Consider the following 17878-nt stretch of genomic DNA (forward strand, 5'->3'; position numbering starts at 1 on the left):
TTAAAATATAAAGGAGATAGAGAAAGCTTCTGACATAGACATCAGAAGTGGGCAGAAAGAGTACCCCTAAAATTAGTAACCTAATTTTCTGGCCATAAAAAAAGAAAAATACTTTACAATGGTCTACAGAAAGGTAATTGTAAAGAGAGTTTTAGTAGATCTAAAGAAAAAAAAAAGGCTAACTTCCTTTTTTTGCTGAATTATAATGACTAAGTTCCTATTTTTAGACTCAAGTTCAAAGGCTGGTTTTGTGCTATAACCCTGACCTGAATAAATGATGCAGCTTCTCAGAGCCTGTGTCATCATTTGTGAAATGGAGGTAACAGTACCCAACAGGACTGCAGTGAAGGGCTAAATAAAATATAACGTAGGTGTGAAAGTACTTGTAGACAGCAAGTGCCATGCTTGACTTACGCACGAGATTTGAGTTGTGGTTTATGCCAAGATTTGTTAAAACGTGTAATTAGAACATTTAACAAAGAAATGGGCCTTCCCTGGGGGCTCAGTTGGTAGAGTCCACCTGCAAGGCAGGAGACCCGGGTTCAGTCCCTGGGTCCAAAAGATCTCCTTGGAGAAGGAAATGGCAACGCACTTCAGTATTCTTGCCTGGGAAATCCCATGAACAGAGGATCCTCGTGGGCTACAGTCACAGACTGTTGCAAGAGTCAGATACGACTTAGTGACTAAACCACCAACAAAGAAATATATTAAATAGAAAACCCTGTAAAAATTTTCTTATATTTTAAAAAATAAAAGTTGATTTAACTTTTTAAATTTCTTTCGAAAAGTTCAAAAATCTCACACATATACAGGGACACATCAGAAGGCTTCTTCTCACCCCCGTCCCTCCCTGTCTCACACCATCCCTCCCCCTCTCACCCCTGTTCCTCCCCCCCGCACCTCTGTCCCACCCTGGTCCCTCCCTGTCTCACCTCTGTCCCTCCCCCTCTCACCCCTGTTCTTCCCCCCTACCTCTGTCCCACCCCCGTCCCTCCCCGTCTCCCCGATCCACCCCGTCCCACCCCGATCCCTCCCCGTCCCACCCGTCCTTCCCCCTCTCACCCCTGTCCCTCCACCTGTTCCTCCTCAGGGGGAAACATATTTCCTTTCCTGTTAGTATTCTCTTATCCAGATGTGTGAAAATATTAATAGGTACTCTCATAAATTACATCTTATTGGCAGTTCCATCGTGAAGTAAAGGCTTACCATCATCTTGTTGATCACAATTTTACAGCCAAGGAGCAGGGTTAGGGCTCAAATTCATGTTTGCTGATACAAGGTACCCATGGTTAACCATGTTTTTCTGCCTGGTGAACTTTTTGTGAAACGGTAAATCTTCGAGATAACTTTATATAGAGCACTTAAAAAAAAAAAAAGTATCTGCCTTTCAGACTGGTGGACCAGACAGTGTCCGGCTGACTTCTCGTCTGGGAGAGAAATATGTCAACATCATGAACATGCTTGTTTTCACACTGCCTGGAACTCCCATAACTTACTATGGGGAAGAAATAGGAATGAGAAACATTTTAGCTGCAAATCTCAACGAAACCTATGATGCTGTAAGTTAATATAACTTAACCACGCACCATACCTCATTTTTTTGCCAGATCAAAGAATTTACTCTTCTGCTACCAAAATCATGATTACTTAGCTTTTGTTTCTTACTGTTAGGCAGTGATAATTTTTCAGCTTTCTTGATTGGAGAGCTTGTCAGAAATGCTGCTCCCTGAGCCACACAAGTGAGTTTTTCCCGTAGAGCCTAGCATCTGCATTTCGAAGATATTTTCTAGCCAATTCTCAGGCGAACTAAGATTTAAGAAGCCCTGTTTTGAGTTTGGAATATTATTCATTGCCTTCTACCTGAAACGTGGAGTTAAGAACACCAATTACAGTGCTTGTCTGTATTGCTAGATCTGGCTTGGCCATAGCACAAAGAGTCTTCCTTTTATGTTAACAAATGTTATGTACAACCTTAGGCCTGAGTAGTTTAAATTTTCTTTTCGTTTGAGGCTATGGATTTCACAATTATGTTGCTAAGCAGATAAATGATCTTGAACCTGTAATTTGTATGGTTAGCTTTAAATTGTGAGATCCAATTTCCCTAATATTTGGTCCAAATGAAACCTTTTCTATTTAAGCCCCTAAATTTTTGTGTGTACTCATGCAATAACCAGGTTAAAAAGGACATAATCTAGGCTTACTTGTACATGGCTGTATACTTGAAGCCATCATTGCTGTATCACAGCAGAATGAGTCTGTAAATGGCACGTTTTGAAATCCGACATGATTCAATTTTAGGGAAAACCAGCGAAGATTCCAAGCATGTATTGATGTTCAGTTAGTAGTTTATTCACACTCAAGATGTCCTTAACTGTTTTCCAATAAAGTGTAAAGCTGGTTTTAAGTACTGAATGTTAAAGCCTTTTCCTTATGAATGCTAATGAATTTGAGTACTAGCTGAGAAATTAGGGAACTAAATACTTATTACTAATAAATCATGGCCAAATTACATTCCTTTTAATAACCAGATAACTGTTTTTTTCTTTATGGTCTTGATATAGGGTACTCTTTTCTCAAAGTCACCAATGCAGTGGGACAATAGCTCAAATGCTGGTTTTTCTGAAGGCAATCATACCTGGTTACCCACCAGTTCAGACTACCATACTGTGAATGTTGATGTAAGTATCCATGAAAATTTTATGCTGACTCCAGAAACAGGAAATGAGTTTCTGTTGTTGACAACATACATTCACCTTGAGTTGTCCAAAACCTTAACTGGTGTTCTTTAAATCAATCACATAGGCTTCTTTAGTAGTGTTCATTTTTAAGGAGTTTGCAAGTCATGTTTTTGTGAAAATATGAAGTGGTGCACAAGCATTATCAGAATAGTTACAACTCATCCTTGGAATGATTCTGAGGTATGAAATATTAAGGACATTTTATGGAGGTCTTTAAGCAAGCCAGCTATCCTTTCTCCTTTCCTGTCTCTCCAAAGGAAGGAAGGAAAGTAGATCAATCAATCTAGGGTAAGATTCTTGAGAGCAAGGCTGTTTACCTACAGAAACTAAAGACGTAAATTATCCCTAGAAGTAGCTGCTCTGGAAAAGCGTACCCTCCAGCTTTTGCCTTTACTGTTTTCTGTTCTCATGGTGATTGAATCTGCCAAGTTCAGCAAACAAATTTCTTAAACAGGAATGCATTAATTCCAGCAAAGAGCCAAACACATTTCCTCAGATCAGAAAAATGTGAAATAGGTTCAGGTGTTTTTATGGGAAAACACACTCTAAACTACTTCAGTGGAAGAGAAATTATCGGCATCATGTGAGGATACAAGTTTTATAGCATCTACTAAGTATTTTGAAAACACTCCCCAGATTATTCTGACATAGAACTTCAAGTAAACCCTCCTGTTCCCACAACTTACGGTTCCAAGCACCTCAGGGATAACTTTGTAGGTAGGTCCGTGAGACACAAAATCTGTATTTTAACATTTGTGTTTTGGATTAAGTATACTTACTGATTTTCACTATGTCCAAATGTCCAGAATACTCCCATAGGCCAATTTGATATGTAAGAAATCTTATGTAAAAATGTACACCAGCACAGATGGGAAAACGTAAATGCAAATTACATTAATGGTCAGATTAGTCAAGTCTTTAAAATGATCATGAGTCATGCTTGGGGTGATGCTATATCATAATCAAGGTGACCAAAAGTCTCAGGGAATGCCATTTTAATGAAACACCTCCATAAGAGCCCTGGAATAAGGTGAGAATTTAATTTATAGAAGATAGAAAGTAAAATTAAGATTACAGAGAAACAAGAGCACAGAAACCAGGCAAAATATTACTCAGGAGCAAACAGCACTGACGGGTACAGGTGAGAGCACTACAGGAATGTTCCTGCACCGCCGTAACTGGCTGCCCAAGAACCTGCCTGAGGAGAAAAACCCAGGGCCTGATTGGTCATCAGACTTTCGCTAAATGAGTAGAGCAAAGCCTGAGATAGCGTTAAACTTCTACAAGCACAGAAGAAAGAAAAGCAGCAGCAGAAGAGCCAGTTCAAGTGATGTCCCTGGGAGGATTCACTGAGGAGTGATCTCAGAAATAAGCGCTTTTACTCCTCAATTCACAGAGGCCTTGAAAGAGGGCAGGACCCTAGGTTTGATTACTATTAAGCAGGAAAAGAACCCCCACACCCCCAAAGACAAACCAGACCTACCTCCAACGTGGTTTTTTGCAGTTACTGCTGCTTCTGCTAAGTCGCTTCAGTTGTGTCCGACTCTGTGCGCCCCCATGGACGGCAGCCCACCAGGGTCCCCCGTCCCTGGGATTCTCCAGGCAAGAACACTGGAGTGGGTTGCCATTTCCTTCTCCAATGCGTGAAAGTGAAAAGTCAAGGTGAAGTCGCTCAGTCGTGTCCGACTCTTAGTGACTCCATGGACTGCAGCCCACCAGACTCCTCCGTCCGTGGGATTTTCCAGGCAAGAGTACTGGAGTGGGGTGCCATCTCCTTCTCCACATTGCAGTTACCAGAGACAGGCAACTAAAGACAGGCAAACATGGAGTATCAAATACAAAAGTAAATGAATCACCAAAAAATCACACTACATTTGAGAACAATTAAGACTGTGAGAGGCACTAAGAAAACACTGAAGCAAGCAAAGAAAATAATGACATAAGACTTCATTACTAATAAAATTGCCCCTTCCCTGGTAGGTTATTTTGTGTAGTCCCTTAACTCTCTTAAAGAAGTGATTTGATATGTTAGAAATGTAAAAATATTGTCAAAATAAACAATAAAATAGAGATTCTAATTACTGTGCTGGAAAACTGACGCAAGATTTTATCCCAGGGTGTACTATAGAAAGGCAAAGAAGTTTTTTTTTAAACACAACATGACTATTTTAATACACAACCAAAATATAAAACACCATAAATGAAATGATGGCAAATGGATGGCAATAAAAGATAGTATTTATTTGTAAATGATTAACATCCTTAGTCATAAAAGAGTTGTTAGAACTAGTTACAAAGATATTGATATTCCAAGGGAAATGAAAAAAAAAAAAAGGCAAAGAAGTTAACAGTGTAGAGAGGACATTTTTGATATGTGGAGAATAAATCTAGGAATTCCAACATATACCAAAAAGTGAGTTCTAGAAAAGAACAGAGAGGAATAAAGAGAAAACCATAAAAATACATAGAAAGAAATCAAACTTGAAAACAGATTGCCTGAGAAAAGGACTAAAAATTGAACTGGCATCAGCTTTCTCAACCGGATACTAAAATACATTAGAACGTTCCCTTCACAGTTGTAATGGAAACTTGATTCTAAACCAAGAATCCTATATCCATTTCAACTGGCATTCAAGAGCAAAAATGGAAAAACAAGGACAGAAATTTTTACCATGTATAGCCAGTTCCTGAAAGAGAAATTGGGGACTCCAACAAAACCTAAAGGAATCTAAAAGGAAGATATGATGTATAAAATATAGTGAGGAAAGGAATCAGCAAAATTTAAGGATGAATACTTTTTGATATATAATGTAAAATAAGGTATCCTGGAGTAAAAATGCTAGTGATCTATTTCTATATGGGAAGTAGTGGCAGGGCAGGGCTGCGTGTGAGCACGAGTGAGTGAGCACACATGCGTGGGAGCCAATGCACTTTAGAAGGATGGAGACAGCGTAACACATTCTAGAGTTGAGCTGTCCAGTAACCACCAATCACTGTGATAACTAAAATTAGACAGAATTACAAGTTCAGTTCCTGTGTCACACGAGCAACCTTTCAAGTGCTCAGTAGCTAGTGGCTACCACATTGCACAGCACAAATACAGAGCTTTCAGCACTGCAGGAAGTTATACTGAACAGCACTGCTGTGTTAATAAAAATGTTTTTAAATGGTCATTACAGTTCTAAGGGTAACCATAAGAAGAACAGACATAAATGATAATTTTCAAAGGATATTAGAAGGAAAAAAAGTACATAAAGAAAGCCAAGCGATCCAATAAAAAGCTAAAAGAAAGAAGATAAAATAGTGCAATTAAAATAAAAGATGAAATAAGGTTACAGGATTATGTCTAAACATATGGTAATCACAGATATAAATGGCTTAAATTCACCTATTAAAAGATAAAAACTCTTGGATTAGAAAACAAAGACAAAATCTGACATAAGAGACATAGCTAAAACAAAAGGTTGCAGCTGACTATCACTTTCAAAACAAAAAAATGCATATAGCTTTTAATTTAGTAATTTCATTCCTAGATATCTCTTCCAGAATACTCTGGAAATGATTTATATATTTTATCAATAGAAAACCAGCTGAATCAATTACAGTTAATCTATACAAGAGACAGACTTCCTGGTGCATGGAGGAGCCTGGTGGGCTATAGGCCACGGGGTCACAAAGAGTCGGACACGACTGAGCGACTTCACGACGATACAAGAGACAAGTATGCAGTTTTTAATGCATATTAAAATCATATTCAGAGTGGATTGATATGAGACGACCTCTGACCTACTAAATAATAATATAAAAAAAGGCTACAGAATGGTAACATGCCACTATTTGTGTAAAGAAGGAAAAGGTATGTTTACCTATGTTTGCATAGGTACAGAATGTAACATTTCCTATGATACATAAAATGGAAGAATATATACACAGTAAGAGTGTATCTCTGGGAGAGAAAATGGAAAGCTAAGGGAAGAGGTTGAAGAAAACCATTTTATTTGTATATTATTCTGATAGATGCATTTTACATTGTATGCATGCATTGTCTATTTTAAAAAATAAAGTTACAAAAAGCAGGTGGGGAAATATTTAATAGCAGACAAAATAGAATTCAATATGAAGAGCATTATGAGACAAAGGCAGTTTTGAAGAATTGATAAAAGAACATCCCACTATAAATCATGAATCTATGCATCTAATAGCTTCAAAATATATAAAACAAGTACTCTGAGAATTGCAAAGAGAAACTAAGAAATCGCAATTACAGAGACACTTGAACATACCTCTAGAAAGTGGTAAATCAAGTAGACCAAAGTAACAACACTTACTGGGCACTTTTTATGTAAGTGGCACTGAACTATGCTTTTTCATGCATTATCTGAGGCTATACAAAATGTTAACAGTAAGTTGACAAGTCATATACATATACCATACACATGTACCATAAATACCTCTGTACCTGATAAACACAGAATAGACTTTTTTTTCAGAAATTTATTAAATAATACCACACATTAGACACCTGCCCCAAATAACCACCACTACTGCTGAAGTCAACATGACTGGCAAGACTATAATGAATGAACGTTATCACTGACTTGGTAACAGCTTATATGAAGACAAATCTGGCATTATGTATCAAGTATACATACTCCTTGACACAGTAATTGTCTTTCTGATATTTGTGTCATAAATAAATAATGCAAATATGGGGGAAGCATATTAGAAACTCAAATGTCAAAATGAAAGGGAATGGTTAAGTATGGTATAACCATTCAACTGGATTATTATTCTGCCATTAAAATGACATTTAATAACAGAAGATGTTTGAAATGTTAAAGAAAAAAGAAAAATACAACATTAAATTATGTCTGTCTTATATAGCTATAAAATTTACCTCAATCTTAATGGACATATATTACTTTTATGGGTAAAAAAAAAAGTAGTGCAATCTCTTTCACTTTAGACAGCATTTTGCTCTGCATCCTTTTTTGCAATTCTCTGTTCATAACTAGCATCTCCTGAAGTTACATCAACCTACACATTATTCTACAAAAGAGAACAGAGAAACCCCAATTCAACAGAAGTCCTTGGAGTCCATGGCCAGGATGGCTGCTTTTCTGCCAGTTAAATGTAGCATAAAGGGATTTATTTAGGCAAGTTAAATATCCATTAAATTAGATATGGACATTTAGTGGAGTCAAATTTGATGTCCAAATCAGCTGTGGCCAAAATGTAGCAGAAAAACTGTGCACTCTGCAAGGACTCCCAGACAAGGTGAAACCCTGGACTTGTAGTTGCTATTAGCAGCTAAATGAACTATTCGGTTCAGTCTCTTAGTCCTGACTGACTCTTTGCTACCCCAATTTAGTAGTTATTTTAAGGGACAAAATTGAAGCAAGTTTTTTTGGGAAATAATTCTTGATACTCTGAGAATCAAACATTTATGTTAATTTTTTTTTTTTTTTAATAGGTCCAAAAGACTCAGCCCAGATCAGCACTGAAGTTATATCAAGAATTAAGCCTGCTTCATGCCAATGAGCTGCTCCTCGGCAGGGGGTGGTTTTGCTACTTGGGGAATTACAACCATTCTATCATGTACACAAGAGAGCTGGATGGGATAAACAGAATCTTCCTCATGGTTCTGAATTTTGGAGAATCATCAGTGCTAAATCTAAAGGAAATGATTTCAAATATTCCCACAAGAGTGAGGATAAGGTTAAGTACCAATTCTGCCTACGGTGGCCGTGAAGTGGACACGCATGCTGTTACACTGGCCAGCGGAGAAGGACTCATCCTTGAATACAACACTAGGAATCTCCTTCATCGTCAAACAGCTTTCAAAGAGAGATGTTTTGTTTCCAACCGGGCATGCTATTCCAGGGTATTAAATATACTGTACAGCTTGTGTTAGGCACCTCTACGAAAGAGATGGAGACACTGGCATTCCGTTCTAGTCTAAGCATTTGCAGTAACTTCACATAGAGCACCATGCTCTGGGTAAACTTTATGAGTGGTCACTAATTCTTTTTTTTTTTGGCTGCACCATGTGGCATGTAGGATCTTAGTTCTCTGGCCCAGGATCAAACCTGTGCCTCCTGCATTGGGAGCATGGAATCTTGACCACTGGACTTCCAGGGAAGTCCCGAATGGTCATTAATTCTGATATATTTCTGTAACTTGAGTGAAACTGCTTTAGGGAAGGTTCTTAAATGTTTTTCAAGAATAATAAAATGTTTAGAAGAAAATTATCACTTGCAAGAACTTGTAACTTTTTGAAATAACATCAATAAAAGATGATCAGAGCACCTAGGACTCCAGATGATTAGAAAGATCTAATGAATTTTAATGGGAAGCACGGATGATTAGAAAGATCTAATGAATTTTAATGGGAAGCATGTTCGTTACCTTCGTCCATAAAATGTAGGTATAGCAATTGGAGGATGACTTAATTGCCAGAGTGCCTAAAATTTTTCACTAGCAGAAATAGGACCTTGATGTGTAAACTGTTCAAAGAAAATCATAGTAAAACTAAGCTGTTCTGACAGGAGAAAGGGGAGATTTCTGCTGTCAGCAGCCCTTCCCTCCCTTCTCTATGTGCTTCTATGCAGCATGGTTTGAAAATTACTTTCCTGGGTTAAGGGGCATGTGCCTCAGTGGAGACATTGGTATAAGCAAGTGAGCTGTTTATGAAAACCAAATTTGGATGGAGAATAAAATTTTTAAAAAATTATTTACTAACTTAAAAAACTCACTTTTGTGAACATAATTGGAAATATGACTATGAAAGACTTCAGTGTGTTTCCAGTTCCCAATGAAAGCAGCATTTCAGAATTTTAGATATTTCTTAAGATTATCAAAAACACTGGTGCTGTCAAGTCCAAGTTCCTCATACAGGAATTTAATTTGGGCTGTAATCTAAAAGAAACACATTAAAAAGAAAATCAGAAGGCCTTTGTGGTAAAACTCCAGTGTTCCAGGTCTCTCCTTGTCTATTCATCTTCATGTAACTATGAAATCAGCAATTTATGCCAAGAGAATTTTTTTATTTGGCACATAGGTGGAAGCTCCCAACAACAGATTCCATTACCTTCTCTGACAGAGCTCATTCATCAGGAACCTGTCCTCTTTACTCACTCAGCATTTCTCCTCTTCCAAGTCTAAGCCACAGACCCAACACCTGGTGCAGTAGCCTGCACAACCCTGTGTAACCACAGTACATCACTACTTGGGGATTTACCACCGTAGAGGGGCTTGACAACATACCTTTTTGTGAGAATCTTCAATCACATGGTTGCCTCCAGGCTGAATATCTAAAATAATATTGGGGACTTGATAGCCTGAAAGAGTTAACATATGAAACAATTAGAAGGATTTTGGCTCTCCTTTTCAAGCATTCTATTAAAATAATAGTGAAGTCGTGAGACAAGGAGCGGTAGGTTTGCAGCCGCCATTTCTTCCGCCTCCGGTCTCTGGATCTTTTGTAGAGCGTCCAACAGCGCTATGTTGGGACAGAGCATCCGGAGGTTCACAACCTCAGTGGTTCGTCGGAGCCGCTATGAGGAGGGTCCAGGGAAGAATATACCATTTTCAGTGGAAAACAAGTGGAGATTACTAGCTATGATGACTTTGTTCTTTGGGTCCGGATTTGCTGCACCTTTCTTTATAGTAAGACACTAACTGCTTAAAAAGTAATCCATGAGACAGATAGGAAGAGGAGCATATTAAGAGGTGCAGTCTCTTAAAAGGATCAATCCCTTGAATTCAGCATCCTAGATATGTTTGTAAATAAATTTGTAGCATAAATCCTTAATGCCTCTTCTCTGAAATATGGAACATGGTAATTGAACATGTGCTTACATTTTGTTTGGGTAATATTGCATTATTAGTTTCTTAATTAAACATGTATTTGATTAAAAAAAAAATAATAGTGAAGCTGCTGCTGCTGCTAAGTCACTTCAGTCATGTCCGACTCTGTGCGACCCCATAGACGGCAGCCCACCAGGCTCCTCTGTCCACGGGATTCTCTAGGCAAGAATATTGGAGTGGGTTGCCACTCCCTTCTCCATAACAGTGAAGAAGAAAGGCATAAACCACCACCACCACCACTAACAAGAAGAGGTTGGGGGTGGGTTGGGGTGGGGAGCAGTAGAAAACAAATTCCTGAAACAGGAAATTTGGGAGGAGGCCCAGACAGAGGAGGGTGGATAGAAAGACACATGGAAAAGGTTGTGACCTAGGAAGAAGCTATTGGGTCCTATGGAATCTGAGAGCCCTGTGACTTGGAAACACCAGCTATAGCAATGGGTGTGAGTGAGATGTGGAACTGAATAGAAGGCAACTGTGTGAAAACTTATATGTGAGCTCTTTCCACCTTGAGCCCAGACGTTCCCATGTCTTGACAAGGAAAAAAAAGGTAAGAGTTCTTTAATACAACTGAAAGATCTAGAGAAAATTAGAGCTGCTATTTTGGGCAGGAAAGCTCCAGAGCAAAAACTTTAAAGAATGCCAAGAATAATAGCTCAATTAATTTTGTTGAATGAATGAATGGTATGATATAGTATGATACTATACCTCCAAGTTACGTTTGATAAATTTACTTTTTTCTTTGTACCTTGCCTACCTTTTTAATGCTGTCCTTTGAAAAAGAGGCAAGGCATTATAGTCATTACATTTGCTTCTGCTGGGTAGTCAACACAGGATAACAGTGATTTGCCTATGATTCTGGGTGGCTGATTTGGTCTGCAGCATGAGATGCGCCGCTCTGAGCAGCCCCCTGACAGCGACAGTCCCTGCTCCCCGCTGGCTTCCTACCTTCCCCGCTGTCCTTAGCATGCTCTGCGATGGCTTCCTTGAGTTTCTCTGTATAGTTTACGATTCCTTTCAGAGGTACACGTTCGTCATTTTCATAAGCTGTGATGTGAATTGAAGGATAATGCTGAAAGGAAAGAGATGTACAAAGAATTCCTTATGATACCATTCCTTATGGATTATGAAAACCAATTGCCTTGGTTTATGAAAAACAATTATCTCTATTTTTTTCCCCTAAGCGATAGACTTTTTTTTTTCCTCATTTGATATTTTTGAGATCTACAGCACCCCAATACTAGACGATCTGTTACCTGGAATAACCTTTTCTTGATTAGTGAGACCTTGATCTTACCGAATCTAGTCTCCTGAGCTATTAAACGGAAACAAACAAGGAGTATGAGCAGGGAAGGGGCTGGAAGGTGTCTGGGTACTATAAGGAGACACAATATTAAGGCCTTACTAAATTCCTGCTTCACCTTGGATACACATCCTTCTAATTATTTTCTCTGTCACTTCAGGATAGTATTACAACTGCCTTTCACTACCTGAGGTTTAATATTTTGACAGGGACAGTAACGTTTTATGTAGTTCTTGTGGTTTTCATCAGATGAAGGATTCCCCCATTCTTCTAATTCTTCTAATGTCAGAGGAAGTGTCGTGTCCATCATGGTGTTGAGAACATCCAAGAAAGGTGCCTTAAAAAAAAAAGTCAGAGAGACGTAAACTTCAATTAGTAAAATGGTAAAATGGGTTTCAGATAAATACTATATTTTATGAATATACATGCTGACATGAGAGAACAGAGCTCAAGCAGCAATGTACATTCCCAGGAGCCAGATTAATTACCCATCTGTAACCAGGGCCTGAGATCTGTAACTAGCTTTTAAGGTATTCAGACTCCTTGAATGACAAAAGGTTTATCTTCCCATTTCACAATTTTTGCTTTTAGTTTTCTTTTTTCATATAGTAAGTGCTGCCACCTTACATCCACTAGGCTCTATAAAAAAAAGTGTTGGCAATGACGTGGAGAAATGGGAACACTTGTGCACTGTTAGTGGGGATGTAAAATGGTGCACAGTATATTGGTTTCTCAAAAAATTAAACTCAGAATTGCCACATGCTCCAGCAATTCTATTCCTAGTTGTGTATCCAAAGGAAATTAAACCAGGGTCTTGACGAGTACACCCCTGTTCACAGCAGTACTGGAAGTAACCCGAGGGTCCACTGATAGATGATGGATGGATAAGCAAAATATAAATGCAAGGATACAGTGAAATTCAACCTTAAAAAGAAAGACACTTGCTACAGCACAGTGGACCTTAAGGAAATTATCTAAGTAAAAATAAACCACTTGTAAAGAGGTATGTTTACAAGTATACTATACTTGTATGATTCATACTATACTATATATATACTATATAATATATATACTATATAATCATACTATATTGTATGATTCCATTTATACAGGAGGTACCTTAGTGTAGTCAAATTCAAAGAAAACTAGAATTGTGGTTACCAGAGCCTAGGGGAAGGGGGAGTTGGAGAGTTGCTACTTAATGGGTACAGAGTTTCAGGTTTGCAAGATTAGTTATAGAAACTGACTGTACAACAATGTGAATGTACTTAACACTACTGAAATGTACACACTTAAAAATGGTTACGATGATAAACTTTATGTTATTTTTACCATAATTAAAAATAAAACTCCCAGAACACATGAATAAACTCAGCTGGACACTTTACATTATAAAAAGGTAATAAGTGCTAAAGAAGAAAATCTGAAAAATATCCAAGTTGAAAAAGAAAATCACTCATTGGCTTATAACCAGTGTTAAAAAATGGCAGCTGCTTTGTTCATGAAGCCATTATAATCTTCTGATAACCTGTTTTTCAGCTTTGTTTTCTATTAACATTAAGCAAGTACATTGGGCAAACACAATTCTTTTTGTCTGCCTAATATCTTTGACTTAGCTCCTTTTTTGCATTTAGAGTATCCCTAACCTTATGACACCGGCTGCCTCTCACTGTAGAGATGCTAAATGCCAGATAGGTCCCGTCCCAACTTTGCCTCAAGAGTGACAGGTTACAAGCAATGTGGGGTAAATATCCTTATACACACATTTCTGATGATTTCCTTTCTGACTTCTAAAGTCAAAGTAATTTCTCAAAGTCAGAAGTTAGTCACATTTTCTTTATAATTCTGCCATTATTATCTTTTTGCATGGAGTTTCTTCCCTTCTACACTTAATATTTCTATTAAAAACAGATTTATAGGGTAAGATTATTTAACACTTATTTACTTCATACAAGCCTACAGTATACCCCACACCCTCAAAATTAAAATAAAAAAACCCTGAAAATAATTTCTCTATCCTAATTATCTTCTAGAGTTATCTACTGCAGAAGAACAAAATTTGCCACCCCCAGATTATTTTAAGCTGAAAATAATCAAGGTCCAAAAAGTCTCAGAAAGAAACTTTGACCTCTTCTCTAACTGCCTGAAGAATTTAGACAGAGGGCCTATTACAGGAATATCACCAGATAATAAATATGGATGACATGTGCTGGGGAAACGCTTAGAGACCAGAGTCCACTCTGTGTTCCCTCGTCTCCACTAACAAACATTTATCAGACTTTCACTTTTCCATCTCCACATGAATTGCCTTCTATCTCCTGAAGTCCCAAATCAGTACCTCCAGCATCCTCTTTCACCTTTAGCTGAAGACAGTATTTAAGGTGAGAGCTCTGGTCATTGTGGTGAGTCACTCAGTTTTCCTGGGTCTCTCCCATGTATACATGTCACTAAACTTTTGTTTCTTTTTCTTCTGTTAATCTGCCTTATGTCAATTTAATTCTTAGACCACCCAGAAGAACCTAGAAGGGAACAGGAAAATGTCCTCTGCCCCTACACTAACCAGGAAGCAGGAGAATGGTGGAAGTGAATGAGCTGCTATAATTTCATAATTTTGGACACCAGCAAAAGACTATATAGAGCCTTTCCAGAACAGGTCAAAGTATTTCAACTGAAGTACAGAAAAACTACTCCTAAAGACCACTAATAAGAATGGAATATCTGAAAATAAAGAGTCCTTAAATCCAGGACTGAAATGTTGATGCCAATAGAGCCAAAGGATTTCACACATTCCAGAGTCAGTGTGCTCGGCATGACTTCCTAGATCTGGGTGTCATATACGCTTTGCTGCTTTTCCACCAACTCTAAATGCTCTTATAGATATAAAATGATCAATGAGAATAGCCACTAATATCCTTTAGTGGAAATCCTTAAAAATCAATAAAAAATACTGTCAGGAAGTTCTCCCATAGTTACAATTCTCTGTTTAAAATTTAAAAGCTCTGCTATACTTCTCTGCGATGGTAAAACTGGAACAGGAAATTTTTCTTAGAGCATCTATTATTTCACACCTCCCTATTCGGTAAACAGTAGAGACAGAGTACTCACCTCCAAAGTCACAGCTCTCAGCAGTTCTGGGCTAGAATTACACAATGCTCCCACAAGCACCCCTCCAGCACTGAAAGCAGTCAGGGCTGTTAGACTTGGCTGAGAAAAGCCTTGGTCATGAAGCGTCTTAATGCAAGCTTCTAAGTCAGCAAGGCCATTGAGTTTTTTAGTTAGCCGGCCATCAGCGTGCCACTGGAGGCCTAACTCACCACCTCCCCTGAAATTAAAGGGCAAGAAAGTTTTAGTGGGGAAAAAATATTAATGATATAGGTCAGGGTCAGCAAACTATAGCCTCTGGGCTAAATTTGCCCAGAGGCCTGTTTTTTATATGGGCCTTGAGCTAAGAAGGATTTTTATATTTTTAAATTAAAGGTTGGGGAAAAAAATAAATATCAACCAGGAATATGCAGTGGAGACCATATGTGGCCTGCAAAACTTAAAACTTTACTATTTAGTTCTTCAAAGAAAAAGTTTGCCAACCCTATTGTAGACAATCAAAACTTGATTCAACAAATATGCTTTGAGTGCCTGCTTGCTATTTACCAGGCATTGTGCTAAATGCAGGCCTTAAAAATATAAACAAGTAGAAATCCTCTGTCCTGGAGGTCATAATTTTTCGGGGAAAAACAGCTACCAAGCAACACAGTCACTGCTATAACAGAAGCAGAACCAGAGCAGAGACTATCTACCTGTCTATATATGTGAGTCAGGAACATGAGTGCTTTAAGGAGATGACACCTAAGCTGAGTCTTGAAGGAAGAATGTGAGTTCCCAGAAGGGCAAAGAAAGGGATGGCGTCATGGACTCAATCGACATGAGTCTGAGCAAACTCTGGGAGACAGTGAAGGACGGGGAAGCCTGGCGTGCTGCAGTCCATGGGGTCACAAAGAGTCGGACACGATGGAGAAACTGTACAACAAAAAGAAAGGGAAGGCATCGAGACACAGCATGTGGAAGGTCACAGAGGCTGTCATTTCAAATGATGTAGCAAAGGCTGCATGTGTAGGATGTACATGGCTGGAGAGGAGGGTGTATTTGGGGAGTGCTGACAGACGCCACTATGAGGATAAGCCATATTATTAGGATGTTAATATGGAGGATTTGGATTTTATTGTGGAGATGGGAAAGTGGTAAAGGATTCAAACAGAAACAAAATACTTTCGTGTCTTGAAATCAGCAAAATAATACAGAAATTAGAGTGGAAAAAAGAGAGTCCATCTTAAGAAGCTATTTTAGAAAAATCCAAACTCAGGAGAATGAAATGGAAACAATAATGTAGCTAAGCACAGAGACTGGTTTATCTATTCTAAAAATTCTAAAAATCTGGTGTAAAATCCTAAAAAGATACCCTTTTGCTCCTGGGATTAAATAATCCCAGACCCAGGGTTCTGCTAGTGAACCAGGTTCCACTAGCACAGGCTTAGGAGTACAAATGAGCAAATCAATGTTCGCTCCCCAGCATCTTGTTATTCTGGACATGTGATGATGCTCCAGCCCTCATATGCCACATAAAACATGACTCACCGAACATGACAATATGCTAATATCCAGCCATCGTCCACCAACACCCGCTTTTCAGGCCTGAAATTCATTTTCAAATCCATTCCATAAGCTCCATACACTTGTACCAGGAGAGGTTTCCTCTGCAAGTCCTCAGAATCCGTTTTATGGAAAACAGTCATTGGCACTAATTTTCCGTCCTGGAAATGAAGATGTATTATGCAGGTAAAGAAGTCTTTTGAAACAGTTTTTTATCTCCAATTTTATGTGATGCTTATTGATGTTGAGCAGCAACTTCATTTAATTAAGACAAAGAGTTATGGTCTCTCAAAGCCCATCAGGGTCCTTAATTTTCAGCTACTCTGCTGACACAATATTAGAGTAACTAGAAAAGATAGTAAGTAAGACTCTGGCTTGAAAATGGTTTATTAAATGTAGCTTTTCATGACAGTTAAGTAACTTTATAACGAGTTCTTCACTACTCAGTTTAACTATATTTTTTCTTTCAGGACAAACCAAACTATCAAGGTTACATATATTAGCATAGTATTCTTCCTATATCTCAGGTAACATATGGACATTTCCTATCTTTGAATATATACAAATACATTAACTAAAGAAGTTTAAACAACTCAATTTTTGGTACTCAACTGTCAGAATTCTCAGTCATTAAAACCTGAAATCTCTTCTAACCTAACACCCACTCACATCCTCTTCATCGACCTATTTAACTTTATTTTTAAAATGTTTCAAAGTGGTTCAGGTTTTATATATTTTAACATCTAAATTATTTTTAAGTCAAACAACTATACCTCAGTGTAGTTCTCTGGACAGATAATATGAACTATACCTGATCTTCCTTTCATAGAAAAAGGGTAGAAATGTTGGTTGTCACCCTGCTTACAGAAACTAAGGAAAAAGCACTAGTTTACATAAGGAAAATAATATAACCAGGCCACTCTATATTTTTTCACTCTAATTTTGAAAACTTCACTTTGGGGCACTAGTGTGTTATCAAATAAGGAAGAACTCTCCCCCTCATTATTATACTCAACTTGTTACAACAGTGTAAATGAATTTTTACCTCTCAGTAAGATTCATTGTTATAAAGAGATATAGGTGAATTTCTGTAAAATAATCCTTTCCCCTTTCTAGCGTAACTGTTTCTTTTTTGGTTGCGCTGGTCTTCCCTGTGGCATGCGGGCTTGGTTGCCCCACTGCATGTAGGACCTCAGTTCCTGACCAGAGATCAAACCCAAGTCCCGTGCCTTGGAAGGTGGAATCTCAACCATTGGACCACCAGGCAAGTCCCTGTAGCTTAACCCTTTTTTTTTTTTTCTAAAAAACAAATGTGATTTTACTAAAA

The 17878-nt window shown here is 38.1% G+C and overlaps 2 protein-coding genes and 1 pseudogene across 5 annotated transcripts in view; 2 read left to right on the forward strand and 1 right to left on the reverse strand.

Moving 5' to 3' along the window:
- Nucleotides 1-8652, forward strand: part of SLC3A1 (solute carrier family 3 member 1) — a 33716-nt gene extending 25064 nt beyond the window's left edge. The window contains exons 8-10 of the mRNA XM_019970081.2: nt 1392-1559; nt 2562-2678; nt 8212-8652. Coding sequence (XP_019825640.1) covers nt 1392-1559; nt 2562-2678; nt 8212-8652 — 726 coding nt within the window. The remainder of the gene's footprint in view (nt 1-1391; nt 1560-2561; nt 2679-8211) is intronic.
- Nucleotides 6714-17878, reverse strand: part of PREPL (prolyl endopeptidase like) — a 38520-nt gene continuing 27355 nt past the window's right edge. For all 4 annotated transcript variants that reach the window (XM_070798584.1, XM_070798583.1, XM_070798585.1 and 1 more), the window contains 6 exons: nt 16537-16712; nt 15013-15229; nt 12095-12244; nt 11553-11676; nt 10005-10078; nt 6714-9656 (listed from right to left, as the gene is read on the reverse strand). In XM_070798584.1, the coding sequence (XP_070654685.1) occupies nt 9567-9656; nt 10005-10078; nt 11553-11676; nt 12095-12244; nt 15013-15229; nt 16537-16712 (831 nt within the window). In that variant the 3' untranslated portion in view covers nt 6714-9566. The remainder of the gene's footprint in view (nt 9657-10004; nt 10079-11552; nt 11677-12094; nt 12245-15012; nt 15230-16536; nt 16713-17878) is intronic.
- LOC109566037 (cytochrome c oxidase subunit 7C, mitochondrial pseudogene) lies at nt 10134-10657 on the forward strand (annotated as a pseudogene).

The sequence above is a fragment of the Bos indicus genome, chromosome 11, assembly GCF_029378745.1.
Source record: "Bos indicus isolate NIAB-ARS_2022 breed Sahiwal x Tharparkar chromosome 11, NIAB-ARS_B.indTharparkar_mat_pri_1.0, whole genome shotgun sequence".
Lineage (NCBI taxonomy): Eukaryota > Metazoa > Chordata > Mammalia > Artiodactyla > Bovidae > Bos > Bos indicus.